The sequence below is a fragment of the Solanum stenotomum genome, chromosome 7 (genome assembly GCF_019186545.1).
Source record: "Solanum stenotomum isolate F172 chromosome 7, ASM1918654v1, whole genome shotgun sequence".
NCBI lineage: Eukaryota > Viridiplantae > Streptophyta > Magnoliopsida > Solanales > Solanaceae > Solanum > Solanum stenotomum.
In genome coordinates, this window is record NC_064288.1 from 51,663,348 (window position 1) to 51,685,911 (window position 22,564).

The window sequence follows — 22,564 nt, forward strand, 5'->3', positions numbered from 1 at the left end:
TATTATTCAAGCTATATTAAACACCATGAATATATTTTTAAAGGAATGATACATGTATAATTATAACCACTACTTTGAAATTTTTATTTAATTTTCTTGACACATATAGTTAGTGCTTTAAAATTTTCAAATATTTAGTGGTTTTAAAGACAAATTCAGAGTTCGGAGCCAAAAGGACAATTTTTTTCCTCAAAAAAATATAAACGGTATATCAACTTTTTTTTTACCAAAACGATAAAATCGCTCCCTAGGGAGCAATATCTTTTAACGTATCTATTTCTTTTTTATATTCTATATGTACGCTGATTATGAATATATCTTTAAAGGATCGATACACGTATGATAACCATCATTTTAAAAAATATATATATTTTATTTTCTTGACACGTATAATTGTTTTTAGAGATGTAGTCATGATTGAAATTACGAATTAATTTTGTGTATGCTTTGTGTCAAATAACAATCACAATTAGTCAAGTATTATATGTGTGCATACGCATATATGTATAGTTTGAAAGAAAAGAGTTCAATTTATATGTTATTATTCAAGATATATTAAACACCATGAATATATTTTTAAAGGATTGATACATGTATAATTATAATCACTACTCTGAAATTTTTATTTAATTTTCTTGACACATATAGTTAGTGCTTTAAAATTTTCAAATATTTAGTGGTTTTAAAGACAAATTCAGAGTTCGGAGCTAAAAGGACAATTTTTTTCCTCAAAAAAATATAAACGGTATATCAACTTTTTTTTTACCAAAACGATAAAATCGCTCCCTAGGGAGCAATATCTTTTAACGTATGTCGGGCATGCCGTTAAAGCCTTCATTCAAATTGCTGCTGAGATTTTGTCAAAAAAAAAATTAATTTTTTTCCTAAAACCGCTGCCTCAGCAGCGTTTTTCTAATTATTATTTTTTTGTAAACGCTGCCTTATCCATTTTTTTTCTTTAAACATTAAGGAAAATTGCTGCCAAAGCAAAGATAATTTTTTTTAAAAAAAGTTGGAAAATTGCTGCCATTGCAGCGAATTCAAGTTGGAGATTTTTTATTTTCATTTTTTTTTGCAAAAACGAAGGTGGAAAATTGCTGCCATCGCAGCGAATTCAAGTTGGAGATTTTTTATTTTTATTTTTTTTGCAAAAACTCTGCTGAAGCAGCGAGTTAAGATTATTTTTTTTAGGATAACGCTGCTGAGGCAGCGATTTTATAAAAAAAAACAAAATATTTGGACAAGCAGCGATTTTAAATAAACTTTTTAACGATGTAAGGAAAAAAAAATTGACTTAAAAAAAAAGAAAAAAAGTTTTTGGACAAAATCGTTGCTAGTCATTGTGTCTGAGGGAAATCGCTTCGTCAGGAGTAATTTTGCCCTTTTGAAATTTTTGACAATTTTTTTTTACCCTTTTAGCTTCGGACTCAACAAATCCTTGCGCTTGGCAAAAGGAATTAGACCACAATGAACAAAACAATGTTCATCATTGTTGCAAAACTCTTGTGCTGCAATTTCCAAGAAAAATAATCATGCAAAATCATAAAAAGTTCTTGTCAAAAGAAAAAAACAAAAAAAAAAAGAGAAGAATTTTAATATTTTTTAAATTTTATCATTTGATATTTGAAATATATTGGCATTACAAATTAATCCATATTGATATCATGTAAACTCATGACAGGGTAAATCGTTAATCCAGATTGATATTATGTAAGCTCTTGATAGGATAAATCACTAATCCAGATTAATATCATATAAGCTCATGATAGAGTAAATCGCTATGATAGAGGCAAATTTAAGAATTTTTTTAAGGGTACTCAAAAATTTGACAAAGGTGTGCAATTGCCTACCATTAAATCTATGTGGCTTCGTCACAGATGCCCCTATAGTAGATTCTATATTTTCGAGGATACTACTCTCTCGATACAAAATCTAATGTTTTTTAAAAAATAATATAAAAATTTCTCATATCAAATTCAATGTGTTATGCTATTATTACTACGTATGACCTCTTATTAAGGATGAAAATGTAGCTATTAGACCAATTCAATGTAATTTTTCTTAATTTGAATTTGGTTCAATCTCAACTCATTTAAGCTTTCACCCATTTTAAGAGAATTCTCAATTGAGCCCAATTTAATCTTCAATTTCAACCCATTTTAAGACTTTTTATTTGCATTATTGTAAACTTGTAATGTATGTTCCTACATCGAATGTATGAAATACTTTTTATTTTATATCTTTTAGAATTTATCTATCAATTTGTAACTTTTTTAAAAAAAAATTCTTGAGTTGAAATTCAAACTGTGGTTATAAAAGTTAAATAACAATATGTTAAAATATTGAGATTAAGAGGGTCACATTGGGCGGGTCATGACCCAACCTATTTTTAGCTCATTTGAGCCCAAAATAGACTTAGGCGGGTCAAGACCCAACCCAATTTCTATTACAATCTATTTTAATATCTCTAATTTAAAAACTCGCCGATTTAACACGTCTATGTGGTACAATATGCTTATTTTTCGTGTAAATCATCATTAATGATGTGGGTGCAATTAAAATTCTGAAAATTGAAAAGAATATTTGATTATGCTAAATGAAGTCATATTTGTAATTGAAATTACGATATGAGTTTTTATGTGTTTTATCTCAATTAATAATCTAAATTACACAAGTATTATATATGTATATACTCATATATGATATATGTATAGTTCCCATAAAAGAAATTAAATTTGTAAGATACTTATCCAAGATTAATTCAAGATCATAAATATATTTTCAAAGGATCGATACATGTATAATAACCACTAAAGTTTAATATAATTTAATTTTCTTGGCACATATAAGTGCTTTGGAATTTTCATACATTAGTTGTTTGAAAGACAAATTCATATTCCTAATCCATGTTGCTCGGACTCTCCAAAAGTATTACTATATTCATATTGAATTTCCAAAAATATACTAATTTTGAAAAATTCAACACATATTTATGAGACGTTTTTAAAGAATACGAGCAACATAATCCCTAATTACAGGAACAATGCCCATCTTTGCACTCAGCAGCATAAGTAAATGGATAACAATGATCATAACAATCTGCAGCCGTCTTGCAAACTGGTGAATCTGCTGCAATTCCAAAGCAAAACAAACCTACAAAATCATTAAAAAAAAAAGTTTCTTACTTGTCAAAAGAAAAAGAAAAAAAAATCAATTTAATCATCTGATATTCAAAATCAAGTAGACACTACTAATTCAAATCTAAGTTGAGTAGGTTCATTGATTAGGTAAAGTGAGGAAAAAAATAATTTTACAATTTAATCATTTGATATCCAAAATCAATTGGCACAACAAATTTAGATCTAAGTCAAGTAAGTTCATACATGGGGTAAAGTGGGAAAAAATAATTTTTGACTTTTGATCATTTGATCATTTGATATTCAAAATTAGCTGGCATAACAAATCCAGATCTAAGTCGAGTAGGTTCAAAATTAGTAAAGAAATCAAAAAAAATATTTAGGATATTTGAAACACGATATAATTTTCTGACAAATGATTCAATAAACCACTTTTTATATCGTAAAATCCTTTATTTATAAAATTTGAACCTGAAATCTCTTGTTGATGATGAATAAACCCCAGAACATCCTCCCAATGGTTAAAACTTAAAGAATAAAAGTAAAAGTAATTAACTTGCATAGTGGTTTGGTCTAATAGCTAAGAAACGTTTCTCCCCCCACACACACAAAAAAAAAAACTAGAAATTTGTCACTAAAAAAGAAGAAGAATAGAAATTAATGAGACACAAATAGTTAGGAAGAGAGATGAATTACACACCAACAATTGCAATTAAAATGGCATAAACCAAGAACAATGTTGTAAAGCAAACTCTAGTCATCTCTTTAGATATAAGTATAACACAAGCTTTTTTTATTATAATTTACTTGAATCAAGTTTTACTTTTATATATACACTTGTAGGGGAATAAAATCTGATTTATGAAGGATTTAGATTGAAAAACATTAAATGTGTTTGACCATTTTGGGTGTTGTTTTTGTTAGTTTGTACTAGTATAATTTGTCTCCTTAGGGGGAAAAAAAGGCAAATTGAAATAAATCAGAATCAAATGCATGTTTGACCAAGTTTTATACAAAATACTTACTTATTAGACAATAATAAAAATAATTACTCTATATTTGACTATTACTACTTTGTGCAGTCATTTAATACTTTCTCATAAATGAATTATTGGGGTGTGCCACAACTCTCAAAAAAGATATTTAAGGACATAAATCAATTAAGGGTAAATTTACAATATGATTCAATGTGAAACCAAAAAAATATAAACGTGTCATTTAACTTGATCTCATTTGACATTTATGTTTTTCAACTTTGAGTGTTTGGATTGACTTAAAAAGTAGATTTTAAGTCAAATATAAAAAGTATAGGGAACGAATTGGCTTTAAAAAATAGTTTTTAAGTCAAAAATAAAAAGTCAAACTGAAATAACTTTTAAGTCAAAAAATAAAAAGTTGGGGGAGACCTACTTTTGAGTTGACTTATTTTAAGTTATTTTTAAACTTATTTTAAGTCATTTTTGACTTTGTCAAACACTTTCTAACTCATTTTAAGTCATCATTGACTTATTTTAAGTTATTTTTTATATTTATCAATCATTTTCAGAAGTCAAAAATTGCCTTAAAAATAGGTTTGACCAACTTTTAAGTCAATCCAAACAGTCTCTTACTTTTGATTTTTGACTCATTTTAAGTCATTTTAAACTTATTTTAAGTTATTTTTAACATTGACATACACTTTCTAACTTATTTTAAGTCTTTTTTTAAAAAAGTTATTTTTATATTTGTCAAACACTTTTAGAAGTCAAAAACTGACTTAAAAGTAGGTTTAACCAACATTAAAATCAATCCAAACACCCTCTTAACCTTGTATAAAATTGAACAAGTAGACACACATGTTCTACTTGACGTCCTACGTGGTAATTCGTATCCTACGTGACACCCTGCATGTCGTCCTACATATATTAGGACGCATGTATCTACTTGTTCAACTTTATACAAATCTACTTGTGAACACCCAAAATTACATATGTATAATCTTGTCCGCGTCAAGGCGGAGGAATAAAGGAGGTACACTCTTTTAAGTCCCCGTTAAGGCGAAAGGAAAAAAGGGACCTGCAGAAGGCGCTTGCGTTTCGATTTGATAAAGAGTAAAAGTAAATAAGAGAAGAGGTAATAAGGAGATTCTTTACACATTTGAAAGAAACGACTGATGACATGAAAAACATTTTCTGTACAAACTTTTGAGGTGATACTAGTTTTTCCCCCATTTGAGAAATGTTCTAAATACATATTTACACAAGTTCAATGCCCAATAAGTCATAGCTAAATAAATCATTTTTCTTTCATGTCGTCGTCATCCAAAGCGGTTTTCTTGCAGATGGGACAAACGTTCTTCATTGACAGCCATCTTCTTATGCACCCCACATGAAAATCATGGATGCACGATTTCAATGTCCCGACATCATCCATGTTAACATACTCTTCCTGTCAAATGCAGTGGCATACGAAATGCACTTGTTAGAATCGTAAGAAAAGCAAAAACACCATACAAACTACTAGACTGGTAAAAACTGCTCAATGTAGAGTCTAGTATCAACGAGTGAACTCACAGAGAGTGATAATGATGGAAAGGCGCCTTTCAAGTTACATGTTAATCACCATTTTTAACAGGTTACAGATAATGTTTATCATAGAGTTTACTTCTAACTACCTAATAAATCACAATGATTGTGTAAATATTTTTTATGCTATTGGTGCATAGAGAACTTAAACTCATCGCATAAACTCAAAGGAAGGATCTAAAGTTCTTGAAGTCATTATATCTAATATTTGACCTGCATTATGTACATTTCTGACAAGATAACAATACTCACCAAACAGATAACACAATTTCCTTCCTCATGATTTTGGTCTGAGGAACAATAAATTGACTCGGTCATGCACTTTGAAATCAGTTCCTCCGACAAGCCAGTATTGACATGGCCAATTCTTTCTCCCAGAGCAAGAAGTTCCTGTTCACGTCAAAGTATCAAAGCTGAGAAGACGGCTGCAAGTTGAAAACAGAAAGCAAGACAAAGGTGCAAGTAGAGTTTCAGAACTTACCTCATAGCCCATGTCGTCAATGTCAAGTCTCATGTCCCTATGCTGATCAAACATGCTTCTGGATCCATAATAAGTAGAGCGGTCTGGAATAATAACACCCTGAAAGAACCCCCAAAGTTTCACATTCAACACGTCTTGAAGGAGATATGTTCAGAGATGGTAGAAATGATTAACGAAAATATCATATTGAAGCCAAGTTACTATCTACCGCTATTTGTATTCTCCATTATGCCAGATTGGAATACACAAGTGTCCATACAAGAAAGCAAAATAAATCCACTAAATTATGAGTAATAAAAATTCATGAAAAAAAGTAAGGATCCCCGAATGAATTTCATCAAGACTGATTGGATATAAGAAGGATCTCAAGTCAAAACAGTTTAACACAAACAGCTTAAATTAATGACACAAACCTACATATCATAAATATGTGTGCATGCATATTCCCAGTTAATCTTTCAAAGTGAAGCGCATTTTCCCTACATTAGCTGATTAAACAAATGCACAAAATACACCTGGGTAGCATCTATGATTTACACTGAAAATGATTTACACCAATATATACACACACATGTAAACCAAAATAAGACTGGGACATTCCTGTGGCATGAAGCAGAAAGGTCATATTTTCATAAGAGGAAAAGAAAAACAAAAGACTGGGACATTCATGTGGCACAATGCAAGAAAACTAGTCACACCCATGATGCAAAAGACTTGTGTATTTGATATAGGGAGCCTAGACAGAAGCTAATCTCCTCACAAAAGGACGACATGCCAATTTCTTGAATAAGATGAGCATACACACCTCAGATGCAAGTTGCTCACGGAAACCTGCCTCACCAGCCAATGATCTGTACCTATCACTAGATACCCTAGTTCTCCCATTTCGGTCACTACTACGCAGTCCTAGAGTAGACAATGGTCGTGAATGTCTTGAGGCGTAACCTTCAGCAAACAACTGTGATCCATCATCTGAAGTCCCAACATGCCCATGACGCATATAGCTTGAAGAAGTCCTGAAAGTAGGGGAAGATCTTTGACTGTAGCTACTTCGGACTCCCCTTGAAGATGGCAAGCTGCCAGGTAAATGTTGAGGAAGGGAACTTCTGTTGGAGGTGAAATCATTGTGGTAATTCCCCATCTCCAGAGAGGTAGAGATATTGCCGGTAACCATATCATAGTGGTTCATATCATAACAAAAGAAGCTTGCATCTGCAGTTTACAAAATATTCTTATTAAAATCAAAACACAGCAAAGGATAACAAAACAATTTAAGAAACTAACCAGGAGCAAAGTTCCTCCCATGAGCAGCTGCAGGGGGCATGACAGCATGGTTCCATTCCCTTGCTGAAGAATTCGAACTTGGAGCTAGATAATTCACTGAACTACAATAATCAGTGGACGTTCTACTGCTGTTAGAGTGATGTGAAGGAGTACTTGTTATATGTGCCCTTCCTACATTATTTTGCAGATCAAATGCAGCTCTGCTTCTTACATTCCTCTGAGAACCCTCACCTCCAATAGACAGACTATTACCTCTGTAACTAGGATGTAAACCCCAAGTTGTGTAATGGGGGTCTGGATTTTGTTTTTCTTGCCAAGATTCAGAAGGGAGATCAGATGAACTGCCAGCATCGAAGTATCTGCTTGTACTACCACTTTCGCCACCTGCAGGTATACCAGGACTCTTTCGTTTGTACGGCCCTCTCCCACTACCCATTGTGAGGTCAACAAGGCCACCATCCACCCCATGATATGTCTGGCCGCCATGGGCTGATGAAGATGCTTGATGTGGATAATTCTCATGGATCATATGAAAGCCTCCAGTACCTGAATGCAGAAAAGGATCATGAAAAGGACCTTGAACCTGAGGCTGACAGTGTGGAATTTCCATATTTGGATTCGAGGAAGAATATCCACTTGGCCTAGAGGCATGCCCCTGAGAAGAATGGTGTGCCGCGTCAATTGACATACTGTCCACTGGATAAACAATATTACTGCCTTCCGGAACACCGGCCCTTGCTGCAATTAAAAAGGAGACATTAACATGAGAAGGCGCTTTACTGTTTATTTATGTCCTCCCTATTTCAGACCATATAAATGGTCAACAAAGGTATACTTCCAATTTATACAGCCAGAAGGCATTATTTTGTTCACTACCCCTCAGCACTTCCACAAGAGTGTCCTGTCAGATTGGTAATTTCCATGTTTAGCCAAGGTCAGTTCCTTTAATCAAAAGACAAACTCTGCTCTTTCAGTCCAACAGTCTAGTTCAAAGGCCATCCACTGGTTCTATACGTAGGTAGATTTTACATGGACCAGCTTTAATTCCATTTGCCTACAGGAGACGATCAATCATGAAGGCACCAAAAGGGCACATCATCTCAACACATGGATTCTGTCTTATAAAAAAGATGGAGTATTGAGTGATTTTATACTTTTAGAACTAATGTGATGATAGGATCATCTCCATAATTTAACGAGTTTATGGGCATTACACATCAATAACCAAAGGAAGGGAAAGAATGAAAAGGAACCATCATGATATGCTTAGATGGAGAGGGCTAATGGTATGTTATGAAGTTGCAGCTCCAAGACATCTGATGGATTTACTAATAGACCAATTCCAGGCAAAACTTAATAAGACGAAAGATTGGTCAAGCTTTATGTTAAAATGAAATCTGTACACCTAAAAGAAATATCAGTAGTTACCGAAAGGCAAAGGTGCCTGCTCTGGAACATTCCATCTCTGATCATCTTCCGTCCCAAATATCTGAGACATGTTGAATGAATTTCTGTGCCCCATTGTACGTGAATGTTAGCAATAAATTTATCTCTCCGCGAAAAGAAATCTGCATTTAAATAACAGGAGTCACCTCGTCATTTTTTTTCTTTAATACTGTAAGGAATATAAACAGTTACTCGGTGACACATAATTTGACCATTCAGCTATACACCACAACATGACACATCAAAGATCCACATGAATCAACGTCACCCCCCCCCCCCCTCTCTCTCTCTCCTCTTTCCTTCTTAGTGCACAAAGTAACGTATTGGAAAAGTATTGTCGCTCTCCCCTTATCTTTAGAACCCGGACATGAATTCTATACAATTTCTTATCAAACAAACTTAAGACTTTTATTTCTATAAACCCCTACTCAAACCTATCTTCTTACAGGAACTTAGGACCTGTTTGGCCAAAACGCCCACTTACTGATAACAAATACAAGTCAGCAGAGAAAAAATGCTATCAGAAGTAATTTTTAGGAAAGTCAGGGAATAAGCTTAGGATTTCACAACCAAACAGAAAAGCTTGATCTAAAATTGTGAAGCTCCTTCACATAAAGTAATCAAAGAAAAGACATCTAGATGTGGTAGAATTATTTTACTGAAAGCCACAATTAAATCTCACAGAGATGTGAAACTTACATATCAGCATGCAGGATTAGTCAAATGTGAGCTCATATGGTCCGCGGACTAAGCTATCCTGGGACTATAGTCCTGGTAAAATAATCCTTTGACTAATTCATCTCACTTGGGAGGTGAGATAAAATAACATCAACGTTGATGGGATAAGTGGGGACATCCCAGGATTAGGTTTCGGATTAAATTTATACTTTGTTTGGTTAAAGGTATAAATTAATATCAAGATCAGACATCTAGATGTAGCAGAATTCTTGCACTGAAAGCCATAATTAGATCTCACAGAGATGTGGAACTTACAATTGTGTATCATTATGCACGATTAGTCACATGTTTAATGGGCACAAGACAAACTACTTGATATGGCCAATCTGACGCAGATGATTCTTGCTATATGCTTAAAACCATTTTTTGCTTCCGATAGTTTTATGTTAAAAGGTTTTTCTACCCCACTTAGGTAGGAATAAGGTCTGCATACGCCCCACCCTCCCCACTTGTAGGAATATACTGGGTGGGTGTGTTGTTGTTAGTTTATGTTAAAAGTTAAGAGAAATACTTTGTCATATGTTGAATACATCCAGGTTAGTGGCATGAAATAACTTGTTATTGGCACAAGGCGGTGAGAGGTAAACCACTCACTGAGAAACTTTTCGTAGGAGGAGATTTCAATGGACACATTGGGTCAACCCCAAGGCCCAAGGGGTTATGACGATGTGCATGGAGGCTTTGGTTTTGGGGATAGGAATGAAGGAGGAGTCCCGATTACTTCCTCATTAGGAAGAATGATAAAAGTCTTTGTAAGCACTGCAAGGTTATCCCAAGTGAGAATCTTACTATCCAACATAAGCTCTAGGTGATGAATTTGGAGATGAAGAGGACGAAGAAGAGGGTTGTGTGAGACCTGTCAAGGATCAAGGTGGGTAGTTTGACTATGGCCAGTGCTCAAGAGATAGCGGAGAAGTTGTTGTCCATAGGGGTGGGGGTTAGTGGGGATGCGAACAATACGTGGGATAAGACAACTAATTGCAACATGGAAGAAGTTAGAGAGGTGATGGCGGTCTCGAGAGGTAGCTTAAGTGGCCATAGAGGGGATTGGTTGTGGAATGGGGACGACCAAGGGAAAGTGGTAGCAAAAAAGGTGGTGAAGTGAAGTTGGTGGAGAGTAAGAATAAAGATGAAAAGCGGACACATAGGGAAAGATATAAGATAGCGAAGGAGGTAATTTAGCAATTACAACGACAAAAATGACAACTTCTAAACATTTGAATGTAGAACTAAAGAATAGAGGCGGGGATAAAATTGTATAGGCTAGACAATGCCTGATAGAGGACGGCCGGAGGGATTAGACGAAGGTGACAATTATATTTCCATAAATTCTTGAACAAAAAGTCGAGATCGAGACATTGTGCTTAGAGACTTGGAGAATTACGAGAAGTGTTACAATTTTGGGCATGTAGGTGAATAAAAGTTGAGAAGGTTAAGGGTGTGATTCAAAGGATGCACAGGGGAAGAGCAATTAGCCAGACAAGATCCGGATGGAATTTTAAAAGAGCACAGGCAAGGAATGTATGAAGTGGCAGACTGAATTGTTTAATGTCGTTTTTTAAGACAGCAATAGTGTCCGAAAAAATAGAGGTGGAGTACAATGATCTGTTGTACAAGAACAATGGTGACTTCCAAAATTGCAACAACTATAGAGGTATCAAACTCCAAAGCCACAAATTTAAGATAGGGTGATGGAGATAAAGGTGAGGAAGGGCATTTCTATTTTCGAGAACCAGTTCAGATTCATGCCGGGAAATTCAACTACAAAAGTCATTCATCTAGTTAGGAGACTGTAGGAACAATATAAGGAGAAGAAGAAGGGCTTACACATGGTGTTCATCAACCAAGCATACGACAAAGTTCTAATGGAGGTGCTTGAAGTCTAAAGGTGTACTTGTGGCATACACTAGTGCAATTAAGAACATGTAAGAGACTCAAAAGCACTTCCCATGAAGTGGCACCAAAGATCAACTCTTAGCCCATTTTTATTTGCCATGGTGATGACTGTATTGGCGCGACAAATCTAAGCCCACTATTCTAGTCATTCTTCTAGCAACTTTCAAGTAAAATGTTCTCTAGAACTTTTTCTCCTCGGCTTTTTATTTATAGTTTCTTTATTTATTAAGTAAAGTGCTTTATTACTAACCAGTACCAAGCGAGTACCATAGAAAATACAGAAGGAGAACTTAACCACGGCTAAAAGTTCAGGGTATCTAAAACATCCCTAACTGTTTAAATGCTATTTTGAAAGTTCACCAATGTCACATAATTATGTTTTGTATATATCTAGATTTAACATGAAAATGTGATCTTTCTCCCCCTACAGCATTTCTCTCTCCTTGCAAGGCAGACGATCCCATATAATACATAAATGGATCATCTCCCTCAGTTGTGTCTATACTGTCTGTTTTCTGTCTCTGCCAGCAGTTCAACAACTGCTTCAGTTTCTGTGCAAAACCCAAAAAACACCAGATATGTCTAGAAACAAGCCCATATCTGACAAGTTGGGCCGCAATGAAGACATAGATGACTAATTCAGGGGAGTGTTCACATAGAAAACATCTGCTTCACAGAGTAAATCCTCTCCACTGGAGCTTATCTTATGTTAAACATGCTTCATGTGTAGCTAACCATCCAAATATTGACACCTAACTTTTTATTCATGATATTGAAATTTGGGTATCGCTCATTTGGACATTGTTCCCACAACTTCCTTTATTACTCTTCCGGTGCCAATTCAAGCTACACTAATGGTGTCTTAAAAGTTGACGTCACTGCAGCTATTTGCACTAATCGAATAGATTTTATTTTTTTGGAAAATGGTAAGGATTGTATTTAAAACAGCACTAAGAATGTGTTGGGAGCTCTGTACAATCTGGCAAAGTAAAAAAAACTACATCCCATCCTAGGCCTGTAGGGACTCTAGCAGCTAATCGAGTGTAGATTTCTTTTTGTGCGTGTTATAAACAATTCCTTTCACAATATAATTACCAGCATACTCCCGAGGAAAAATCCCAATGCCCATTCTTTCCAGTGATTGTTTACTTGTTCAAGTACTACTCCGCCAACACTGTCCGGGTGATTGATTACTATTTCTGTGATTTTGTTTTAGTATTTTCTTTTGGAGTTGGCAAGACTCAAGTTATTTCACCACCTTGAGCTGAAAGTCGAGAGAATTATGTCATTCGTTAATAAATTTAGGTTAATAGTATGAATAGTTCTTCATGATTGTGTCATAATTAAGAATACTAAGAATTTTAAACATTATTTAGTTTAAATATTCTCTATCATCATATATGTTCTCACTACTTACTCAATTAGTATTTTTTTTTCGTTTACTTATCTTCACAATTCAAAAGCTAAAACCTCACCGAGGAACCTCGACAAATAATAAGAGGTACAATATAGAATTTTTCTTTTACCGCAGAGGTCCAACAAAGCTATAGAAGTAAATGAAAAGCAGAACTGTCTAGGCGAAAGGTTTACTCCTTAATATATAAATGGCCCAAAAAAGATAAAACCGCCTGTAGAAACAAATTGCTATCTATCCAATAATAATGTAAAGCCCCAATTCATATACATAGCAGGGAAGGCTCCCTTTCAGTGTGTACTTCATGGAGAAAGGCTTCCAAGAGAAAGTAGATATTTACTTCTCCAATACATCCATTCCTCTTGTTGTTGTCATACTAGCTACATCTGTATCATCCTCTGTCGCCCGTACATATAGTTAGGCTCTTAAGTGTAGAAGGACTATAATGCCTGGGTCAGTGATTAAAAGAAAGAGAGATTTTCTTTGATTTTTGAAAGGTATAGAAAATAAAGGAAGCTCTACGTCTCCAACTGGGCTATTGTGGTCTAGATTAGCATCAACATAGAATTTTTTGTTTCTTGTCTTAACATTCTTGGTCCCTTGATGGAAAAAGTTAAAAACCTATAAGACAATTATTACAGTTCAACTTGAATTAGGTTTTATTAGTTAACCATTTTCCATGTCTAACACAAATATTCAAGTTGTAGATGTCATCCGCCGCCTCCTTTTCGGCGTACTCTTGAAATAAGTTATTTTTCACAAAAACAATATTTACAAACTGAATCTTCACAGTAGCACTTATGCAACAAACATTAGCTGCCGAACCTTTTCTTTGTTATGTTCCAGTTACATTATATCTTTCTTTAAATTAAAGCATAGATTCTACTTAAACGGTAATCTTAACTTAGCAACTTTGAATGGGTCTGATGACGAGGAATCTCTTACGTTTATACATCTGTGAGAGAGTCTATAATGGTTAATGGAATTTCATTTGAACTTTGTCAGGAATAGCAAAGGATGTTCACACAGAGATCATTTATCCCCATTACTTTTCTGCTTTGCCATTGAGATGATCAATAAGCTGCAGGAAAACCAATAAATGGAGCATGTCTGAATGGTTTTATGACAAAAGCTATCAGTAGACCATAGACTGAAAAATCAGATCTAATATAAGCAGATGATACTAATTTTCTAAGATCCTCAATTGAGACAAATCTGTCACCGTTCAAGACCTTGACATAGTTGGTGGCAGTGTAGTGGCTCAGAACAAGTACAACGAAATCGGAGTTCAAACCATTGGGAGGTGCATAAGAACCATTGTTCTAACTACAATCAAGGGGTGATTGCACATGAGTTCCTTACAAACAGCCTGGATCTTCCCCTAGGAGGCAAACTCAAGGAGGGAGAGCTTTGGCTACTACAGCTCAAGAAAGTATTGAAAGGATAGAAAAAGAAGAACAATGTCAAAAGGAGGGAGAAGTATTTGACAGAAAAAGCTCTTATCTACATCTTCATATTCTAGAATTGGTGCCTTAAAAAACTGAAAATCTAATGAGATAGGCAATTTTCATCAGGTGAGTTGGGAGAGCTGGATAGAGACAGAGCCCTATACGAACAGATGAGCCTCGGTAGGAATGGAAGCCTTAGTATCTGGAAATAACTATGTTTAACTGAGCCCTTTTGGGATGGTTATGGGAGATAGAAATAGACGAAAGTGTTATATGGAGGGAATTGATCAATGAAATGTATAAACGCATACATCTTGGATGGTTATCAAAGAGGCGAACCACCCTTATAAAACAAGCTAATGGAAAAGATCATGAAAAAGAGAGGACTTCCTGAAGTTTAAAGGAATCTCTTTTAGGAACGGAAACTGTACACGATGTTGACTCGATATTTGGTGAGGTGGTATTATTCTAACCAGCTGAATTTCTGATCTCTTTTCAAACACAAACTGCAAAGAAAGCCATAGTTGTGGAGATTCTTAATGCGAAGGTTGGGCAGATGGCACCAGACATACATTTAGACAAGTATACAATACTAAAAATTGACAATGTGGAAAGATTTCCTGGCAACTATACAAGCTTTTCATGATTAGGGTGATAAGATGGTCTGGATGGTGACATTCCCAAATTATTCTCCAAGAAGTCTTACCATACTTCCTGCTTGAGGGGAGAAGTAAGACCATTTGGAAGACAATATGGAAATTGGAACCACCCAAAAAGTGGCATCTTTCACATGAAAAAGGTACATTATGGTCAATGACGGAAGTATTGTTATAAAGACAACAATATCATTGAATTATACAGTATTATCCATTTCAAAAACAATATTAAAGTCAGAAGACCTTAGTGGTAAAGAGATGTGAATCATTTCTAAGCTCATTAAAACTTTATGCTGCCTGCTTTCATGCTCAAGATTAACCCAGAGCAATCAAAAAACAAAGCCAACACATGGACAGCTGACAAGTTGTCTGAATATATGAGCCTAAAGAGCAAATTGTCACTAAGCAAGCTAATGATAGAAATGATACATCTATTGCATATAATTTAACCAAAATTGATGCAGTCATGATAATTTCTTTCTAAATGTTAACTTAGTAAGGATTAGAAAATGGGAAGAATAAGTTGTACTTATACTGGGGATGGATATCTAGGACCTTTCCTATTGAACTACTCAAAATTGAATAGGAAACAAGAACACAAGCTAAACCACTTGACTACTCCTGCTGTTTCAACAAGATGACACGAAATATTAAAGATAGCTCATTAATAAAGCTAAAAAGAGAAACATATCACCACAAGTACCTTTGACGAGCCATACCACCAAATAGACATGGCCAATTTGGTTTCCCTCATCCCATGGCAGTCTCACTGAAATATGTTCCATTAAGAAGAAGCCACTACAATTTTTGTGTCCATCAATCTTTCTGATAATGACTGTTTCAAGGTTCAGAACTCAGGCAAATGCAGGACGAAGAGCGAGGGGTGGGGGAGGAGTACGAGAGTATCTCTGGAAACACTTATTAATGTTGTTTTTATGAGATGTACCGGTGTAAAGAGCATATGAGAGTTTAGAAAGAAGCAACTGCAATCTTTTGTATGAAATGCACCAAAACAAGTTGGCTTATAGAGAGATAGAAACTAAATGGATTATGATGGTACGAGACAAGTTAAGAATAATCTTGTCAGAGGGAGAAAGTATAGAAATAAATTTGTCAACAGTACCAGATATGCTTCATGCTTGACAAACTAAGTTTAGTACGAAATATTGAGAGTACAAAATAGGGATAGAAGCAAAAACTGTGAAATGGCTGTAAAAGCTTCCATCATTGCATCTACTTGCAACGTGAAATATAAGAGGCACATCCTCATGAAGATTGTGGGTAGTACAAAAGGATGAATAGTGACGGGTACCAATGAGCCCCAAAGAACTAGATAGAAATCCTCAAAGCTATAGATGTGTTACTAGTTAGAGAATTTTCTTACATCAATGGGAGCTCAACCATAAATACATAGGCTAACTGGTAATACACATGTTTTCTCATTCATCGCAACCAACTATGATAGTTGTCCTCCAATATTGCATAGACCAAGCAACATTATGTTTAAGTGTTCTAAGGAGTTGCAGCAGACTTAGCAATATACTAGCATCAATGTGCTACATCGTAGTGGTACAACTACGAAAATGTACCTTCCATTGGACCCCAGCTCTGCATTGTGATGCCATTCAGAGAATATATTGATCAGGATTGCTCTCACTCTATTTCGAACTAAGCCATCAATAGAGTAAGATTACAACCTAAGACTCCAAAGGGGCACAGGAACACTAGCTCAATAGGCTCAATTAAAGGAATTACCAGCATACAATTGAATCAGGATAAAATCAGCTGTCATTGAGAAAAGAGAGAGAGAATGTTGCATCTAGTGAGCACTACAGTATCTGCTCAGCGTCTCTCTCTTAACCTTAGAAGGGATATTGTAATAAAGTTGCAACACACTCAAACTGTGCACCATTCAGTTCTATTCACCAGCAAACAATTCAAAGTATCCACAGACAAGAGATGGTACACATCTGCCCCCATGTCACTACCAACAGATCCACCATTCCAGAGAAAGTAATCAAATCCCAGTCAAAAATGTGCTTTGGAAGCAGCATGGTCAGCAGAACCTCATCTCGTATCATCAATAAAAAATGGCATAAGCAAGACAGTCTTTCCAAGAGAAAGTGGCCTCATACTACCAGCAGTTGTCAAAGTGCAAAGGAGTTCCACAACTACTCAGAAAGTTAGCTGCAGCCTGTAGAATGAACTTCAGGTTTTCCAGAAATGCTCACCCGACAGTTAGTGGCAGCCTGTAAAATGAACTTCAGTTTTTCAACAACCCCTCACCCCCCAATAAGTGGCAGCGTCTAAATGACTTCAGGTTTTCAACAACTTCTCACCCCATCAAAGAAGCATCTTTCGGAAGGTCATTAATTCTGCAACAATAGCAGAACCTATTTCCTATGAGCTCTTCACACTCAAAGGTTGAAGGGTAAGAGACTGCAATAACAGCAGTTCAGTCTAATCAATCTTGATAAGAACACCATAAGAATGAGATCTCTTCATAACCTGCCAGATTGACCAAGAAGTTGCTTGCAACATCATGTATGATTGAGGTTCTATACAATAGCAAAGCTAGTTAGCTATCCACCAAAGAAATACCCTGCAGGATCTCCCAGATTATTTTTCAGTGAGAAAGATGAGAAGAATCAGAAATATAAGTATGACCTATCCTAATTATCTGAGACGGTAATAAGAAATCCGGACTGAGATTGAAAAAAGAAAGGAAGAACAAGAAGATGCTAGAGCAAAAGCTGGAAACAAAAAGAACAATGTAAGATGAGGAAACTGCTCCTTAAAATAAGTACTATAGATAGAGATATGGCTGGACTGAGAAAGGTAGGTACCAAAACCCCTCACCTGTACTTGCAATATGTCCTCATCCCAAGCCCTCACATCAACTTATGTCGTGTCAAAACAAGATATGCCAATGGAATGACATTTGATCATCATGCCCAATATTAAGCTCAAATCAACTCCAACAAAGCCCTAGTATGAACTATTTAGCCCAGGAAACCCATTCTTATGAATCTAGGGCAATATCCTTCATCTGACAATAATAAGCCACCAGCCTCCCTAGCCTGCATACGAAAAACCATCTAAACCTAGATACTCTGAAAGGAAATATAGGAAAATGCTAGCACATAATCCTAGGAACTCAGTGCCTAAGCAAAAAATAGAGATTACAAGGTGGGCACTTAGCAGAAAGATGGGAGATAGATATTTGCTAATATAAAGCCACTGTCACATGGCTTTGGATAAATGTTTGCATAGAGTCATTTAAGTTAGTTCCTCATATTTCTTCAAGTTCATATCCCAGTGCATACAATCCCAAGTATCATCAAAAAATTAGACAACAAATGCTGAAAAGGGTCATAAACAAGAAAAAAGATCATTTATAAAAGAGAGCAAACAATATAAGCTTTATTCAAATAAAGAAGTTAATGAAATAAAGTTAAATGTTTTTCAAGTTCTCGAAATAGTCCAAGGGAAGTAACTTTACATGGAGCCCAAAAAAATAAAAAGTATATTAAAGCAAATACAGACTGCCCAGTGCTAAAATGTATCACTGAGTAGAATAAAGGGACTGATCAAATGTTATTTCCTTACTTTATAAATGGAAGTGTTCAAATATGTAAGAGGGAATTTTTTGAAGAATAACATTGACATATCATAATATGTGGCATCATATCCTCCTGTGATCCAGGAGAGGTATTGGCCAAAGAGAACTCCCGACATCTAAAAGCAACACGGTGCAGGCAGATGCTCCACCTAAATTTTTTGAACGATAGATCTCAAAGCTAACAATTTGAAAATTTACGCAAAAAAAAAGGATATGCTTACATGAACAAGAGAGTCTCACTCAAATCTGGTCAGCCACAAAGGAAAAGTATTATGTCTTCAGGTCCTTGCAAGGTCTTTAACTCTGCGGCTGTGTGGTATACTGTTGCAAATAAAACATGTTTCACTTGTGTTGGACAAATTATGAATCAATAGTACACATCAATGGCATAAACAAAATACTATACGCAACTAAGGCCCCGCAATCACAAGTTATGATTGTCTCGTGTCCTTGCAAAACACAATACCAACTATCAACATGCATATCTAAAGGAACTCAAAATGCATCCATGAAATCAATTTCAGGACAATGGAATGTGCAATCAACGGCATAGCTCATGGTAGAATGGCATAAAACTGACTCTCAGCTCCATTTCTATTTGACTTAAAATTCATGGACAAGGTGTAATTTCTTATCCAAATAAGTTGCATCACTATGAGACTCAAATCCTAGTTTATTCGAAAAAATTCACACTGAGACCTCTATATCCATGGATCCATCACATCTCATCTTTCTTTGGTCCCTAGACCCCATAGGTGAATTTAACTCCCTAAAGTTATAATACACTGGCCACCTATTTTTGAGAAAAGGAATTTCACGCTGGTCATTTAAAAGCCACACACACTCAAACATGGTGAAAAAATTATCCTAACCTTACTCGATATAAAGAACTCAAACAAGAACAACAACATACACCACATAGTCCCACACGGTATAAAGAACTCAGAGGTATTAATAGATAAAACTGACTGCCACTATGAGTGGCTAAATGTCAATGTTCCTCTTAGACCAAATTTGAGATTCCACCCTAGCGAGGGAAATAGAACTAAAACAATTAACAATAATAAGAAAAGGAAGTGTGCACGCACGCATACACACACACACACACACACACACATATATATATATATATATGTAGATGGATTTTACCATTAGCTTAAATCATCAAAAAAAAAAAAAAGGTTCAAGTCAAATTACTCGTTGTATTTACTTGGGTGAAACAGAGAGGTTTGTGGAATGGAGGTAAAAACAGAGGAATAAGGATTTTTCAGTGATTTAGCAAGTTAGAAAGTGAAGAAGGGAAGTACTACTTCAAACTTTCCATAAAAGAGAAAACTATATCACTTTTACTGCTCTTCCAATCATACCAAACAAAACTAAGCCATGAATACTTCACAGGAGTGTAATTAACCAACCAATTTCTCTCTTTTATCCTCCCTCTCTCCCTCCTTCCCTTTTTGATAAATAATTAATGCTTTCAGAAACTCCTATATGCAGCATATAGCTTCCTGGACAGCAAGATTTCCACATTTACGATCTCTAGTTAATGTAGCTGCTTACCAAATTGGTGCATCAAATATTCAATTTTCTTAACAACAACAACATACCCAGTATGATCCCACTTGTGGGATCTGGGGAGGGTAGTGTGCGATGAATAACTACAACTATGGTTCACTTCCAAACTGGGAGACAGCGTCGGTCACATGAATCATCAATATTCATTGTCCCCTTCCATTCCAATCCTCAAAAATGATGTCGTTTCTTAATCCATGAGTAAATAGTCCATAGATTCTACTTTCTTTGAAATTATATCAAGTCCCCGGTATTTATTTATAATTTAAAACAAAAAAAACATACACTTGATAACTTACCATCAAAATTAAAAAACTGAAAGTTCAAACAAACAAAAAATCTTAGATAATAAGTAGAAAAAAAAAACATAAAACAATTATTCATGCAAAATCTGTAAAAGCAGCATACAACAAAAACTAAACGATCGGGTGAGAAGATCAGCTCGGAATAAATGGTTTCTTTTGGTTAGAAAATCGCAACAAATTAAAGCCTAAAACCCAACAAAAAATCACAAAAAAGGAACAAAACAACCGCAGAAGAACATAAATTTGATAAAACAACAACGATCGGGTACGAAAATCAACTCAAACCCAATAATTTTTACAATCGATCAACCGAACAAAACCGAAAAAAAAAACATTAAATAAACAAACAAACAAAGGACATGAACTTGATAGAAACAATAACATAGACTAAACCGATGATCGGTGAATTACCGGAAAAGTTTTGCCGGTGAAGAAACCGGTAGCTTTTGCTTGTGGATGATCGGTTGATTGAGACGAATAAATTTAATCTATGAATAAATTATTTTTTAGAATTAATATAGGGAGATAATTATTATTTTTATTATTAGATAAAGAAAAGACAAACACGTAAAGAGAGAGAAAAAAAAAGAGAGTAATTTTGTGCACTCAAGGCAAATGAATTTACATAGCGGTTTGGATTATTTTATAGGAGTAGTGGCCTCTCTTTTTCTTTTTTTCTTTTTTTATTGAATAGTAGCATCTTGCATTATTCGATCTCGAGTTCGAGTTCGAGTTCTGATTAAGAAATGTTTCCCCCAAATGGAGAGAACGAGTCTTGCTCTGAAACGCTTCTCCCTTAATGGAGAGTATTCGGAATAGTCAAATGTTGATGTAAGTGAAAAATCAAAAAATATAATATAACATAAAAAAATTATTTTTAATAAATATTGTTATGGAGGTTGAATGATATAGAGATATTTGAATGCACTATTAATTCAAGCTTTATTATTTGTTAATTAAGATATATGTTGTTTGTTTGTTTATATTCGGTTATTTAGGTTATTATCGAGAGAGATAATTTTATGCATATTGATGAGTAATTCAAGAACTTGTGAGATTGATGAGAACGTCACACATTGTATTGAAATAGGATGGATGAAATGAAAGTTCACGTATGATAAAAATATGTCACAAACTTTTAAAGGTAAGTTTTATAAAATGATTGTTAAACTAACTATATTATATGGAGCAAAATGTTGACCGATCAACAATTCATACATTCGAAAAATGAAAATAGCAAAAATAAATATATATACCAAGTGAGATAGGATTACATACAAATATTATCATTCTTATGTGCACGCTATGTGCACAGAAGTCAAATTTTATGACTTATCTTCTTCTTTTTTTGTCTCATAAGAAATAATGTACTAATCGAAGAAAAATTTATTTAATTTATGGGCGATTGCTATTTTCATAAATTTTTTCTCCCAAACAGTAGTAATATTCATGCTTGTCAATCCTAGTTTACACGTAACTCTATTTATTATGGTTAATTAATATGTTAAAAAGATAATATAAAATTACTATGCTCAAGTAAAAAAAAAATATACGTAAGACTCGTGATATTTTGTTGTTTGAATAATTTTGGCACAATTAGTAACAATGCTTAACTTTTGTTATTTAAAGTACTTAGAAAATCAAATTATCAAAGATGCTATGAGTTATTTGCTTGGGTGTCCGAATTGAGAGAATCAATTTAAAATTTATTACATACTTTCTCGATCAAAATCATTCACCAATCTTGCTTAGTGTGATTTATATCTTCATTTGCAAACAATTATATTAAAATGGAGTTTATCCTATGTGTACTTAAAAAATAACAGTTTAGATTTTTTTTGTAAAAAAGGTTATTAAAAATAAAAAAGTGAAGAATCTTCAGAGAAAATAAAGTAAAATAATGAAAGAAATCCCGACTTATGGGTTGACATAACTTGATTTGGTGTTGTTAGTGAAAAATTACAAAATAACAGAATTACAAGATTATAATTGAAAATAAAA

The 22,564-nt window shown here is 34.5% G+C and overlaps 1 protein-coding gene across 7 annotated transcripts; it reads right to left on the bottom strand.

The window, feature by feature from the left end:
* Positions 1-5,250: 5,250 nt before the first annotated feature.
* On the bottom strand, positions 5,251-21,181 carry LOC125870817 (uncharacterized). 7 transcript variants are annotated; one of them, XM_049551352.1, is made up of 11 exons: positions 20,975-21,174; positions 18,908-19,007; positions 17,924-18,144; positions 15,768-17,666; positions 15,594-15,685; positions 8,895-9,034; positions 7,467-8,204; positions 6,988-7,394; positions 6,183-6,281; positions 5,954-6,091; positions 5,251-5,564 (listed from the first exon to the last, which is right to left on the bottom strand). In XM_049551352.1, the coding sequence occupies exons 6-11, from the start codon at positions 8,986-8,988 to the stop codon at positions 5,412-5,414; spliced, it is 1,629 nt and encodes a 542-aa protein (XP_049407309.1). In that variant the 5' UTR covers positions 8,989-9,034; positions 15,594-15,685; positions 15,768-17,666; positions 17,924-18,144; positions 18,908-19,007; positions 20,975-21,174; the 3' UTR covers positions 5,251-5,411. The 7 variants fall into 7 exon arrangements, with proteins under 7 accessions (XP_049407309.1, XP_049407305.1, XP_049407310.1 ...); XM_049551348.1 differs by lacking the exon at positions 15,594-15,685; XM_049551353.1 differs by lacking the exon at positions 15,594-15,685 and having other exon boundaries at positions 15,768-15,899; positions 20,975-21,168.
* Positions 21,182-22,564: the final 1,383 nt, after the last annotated feature.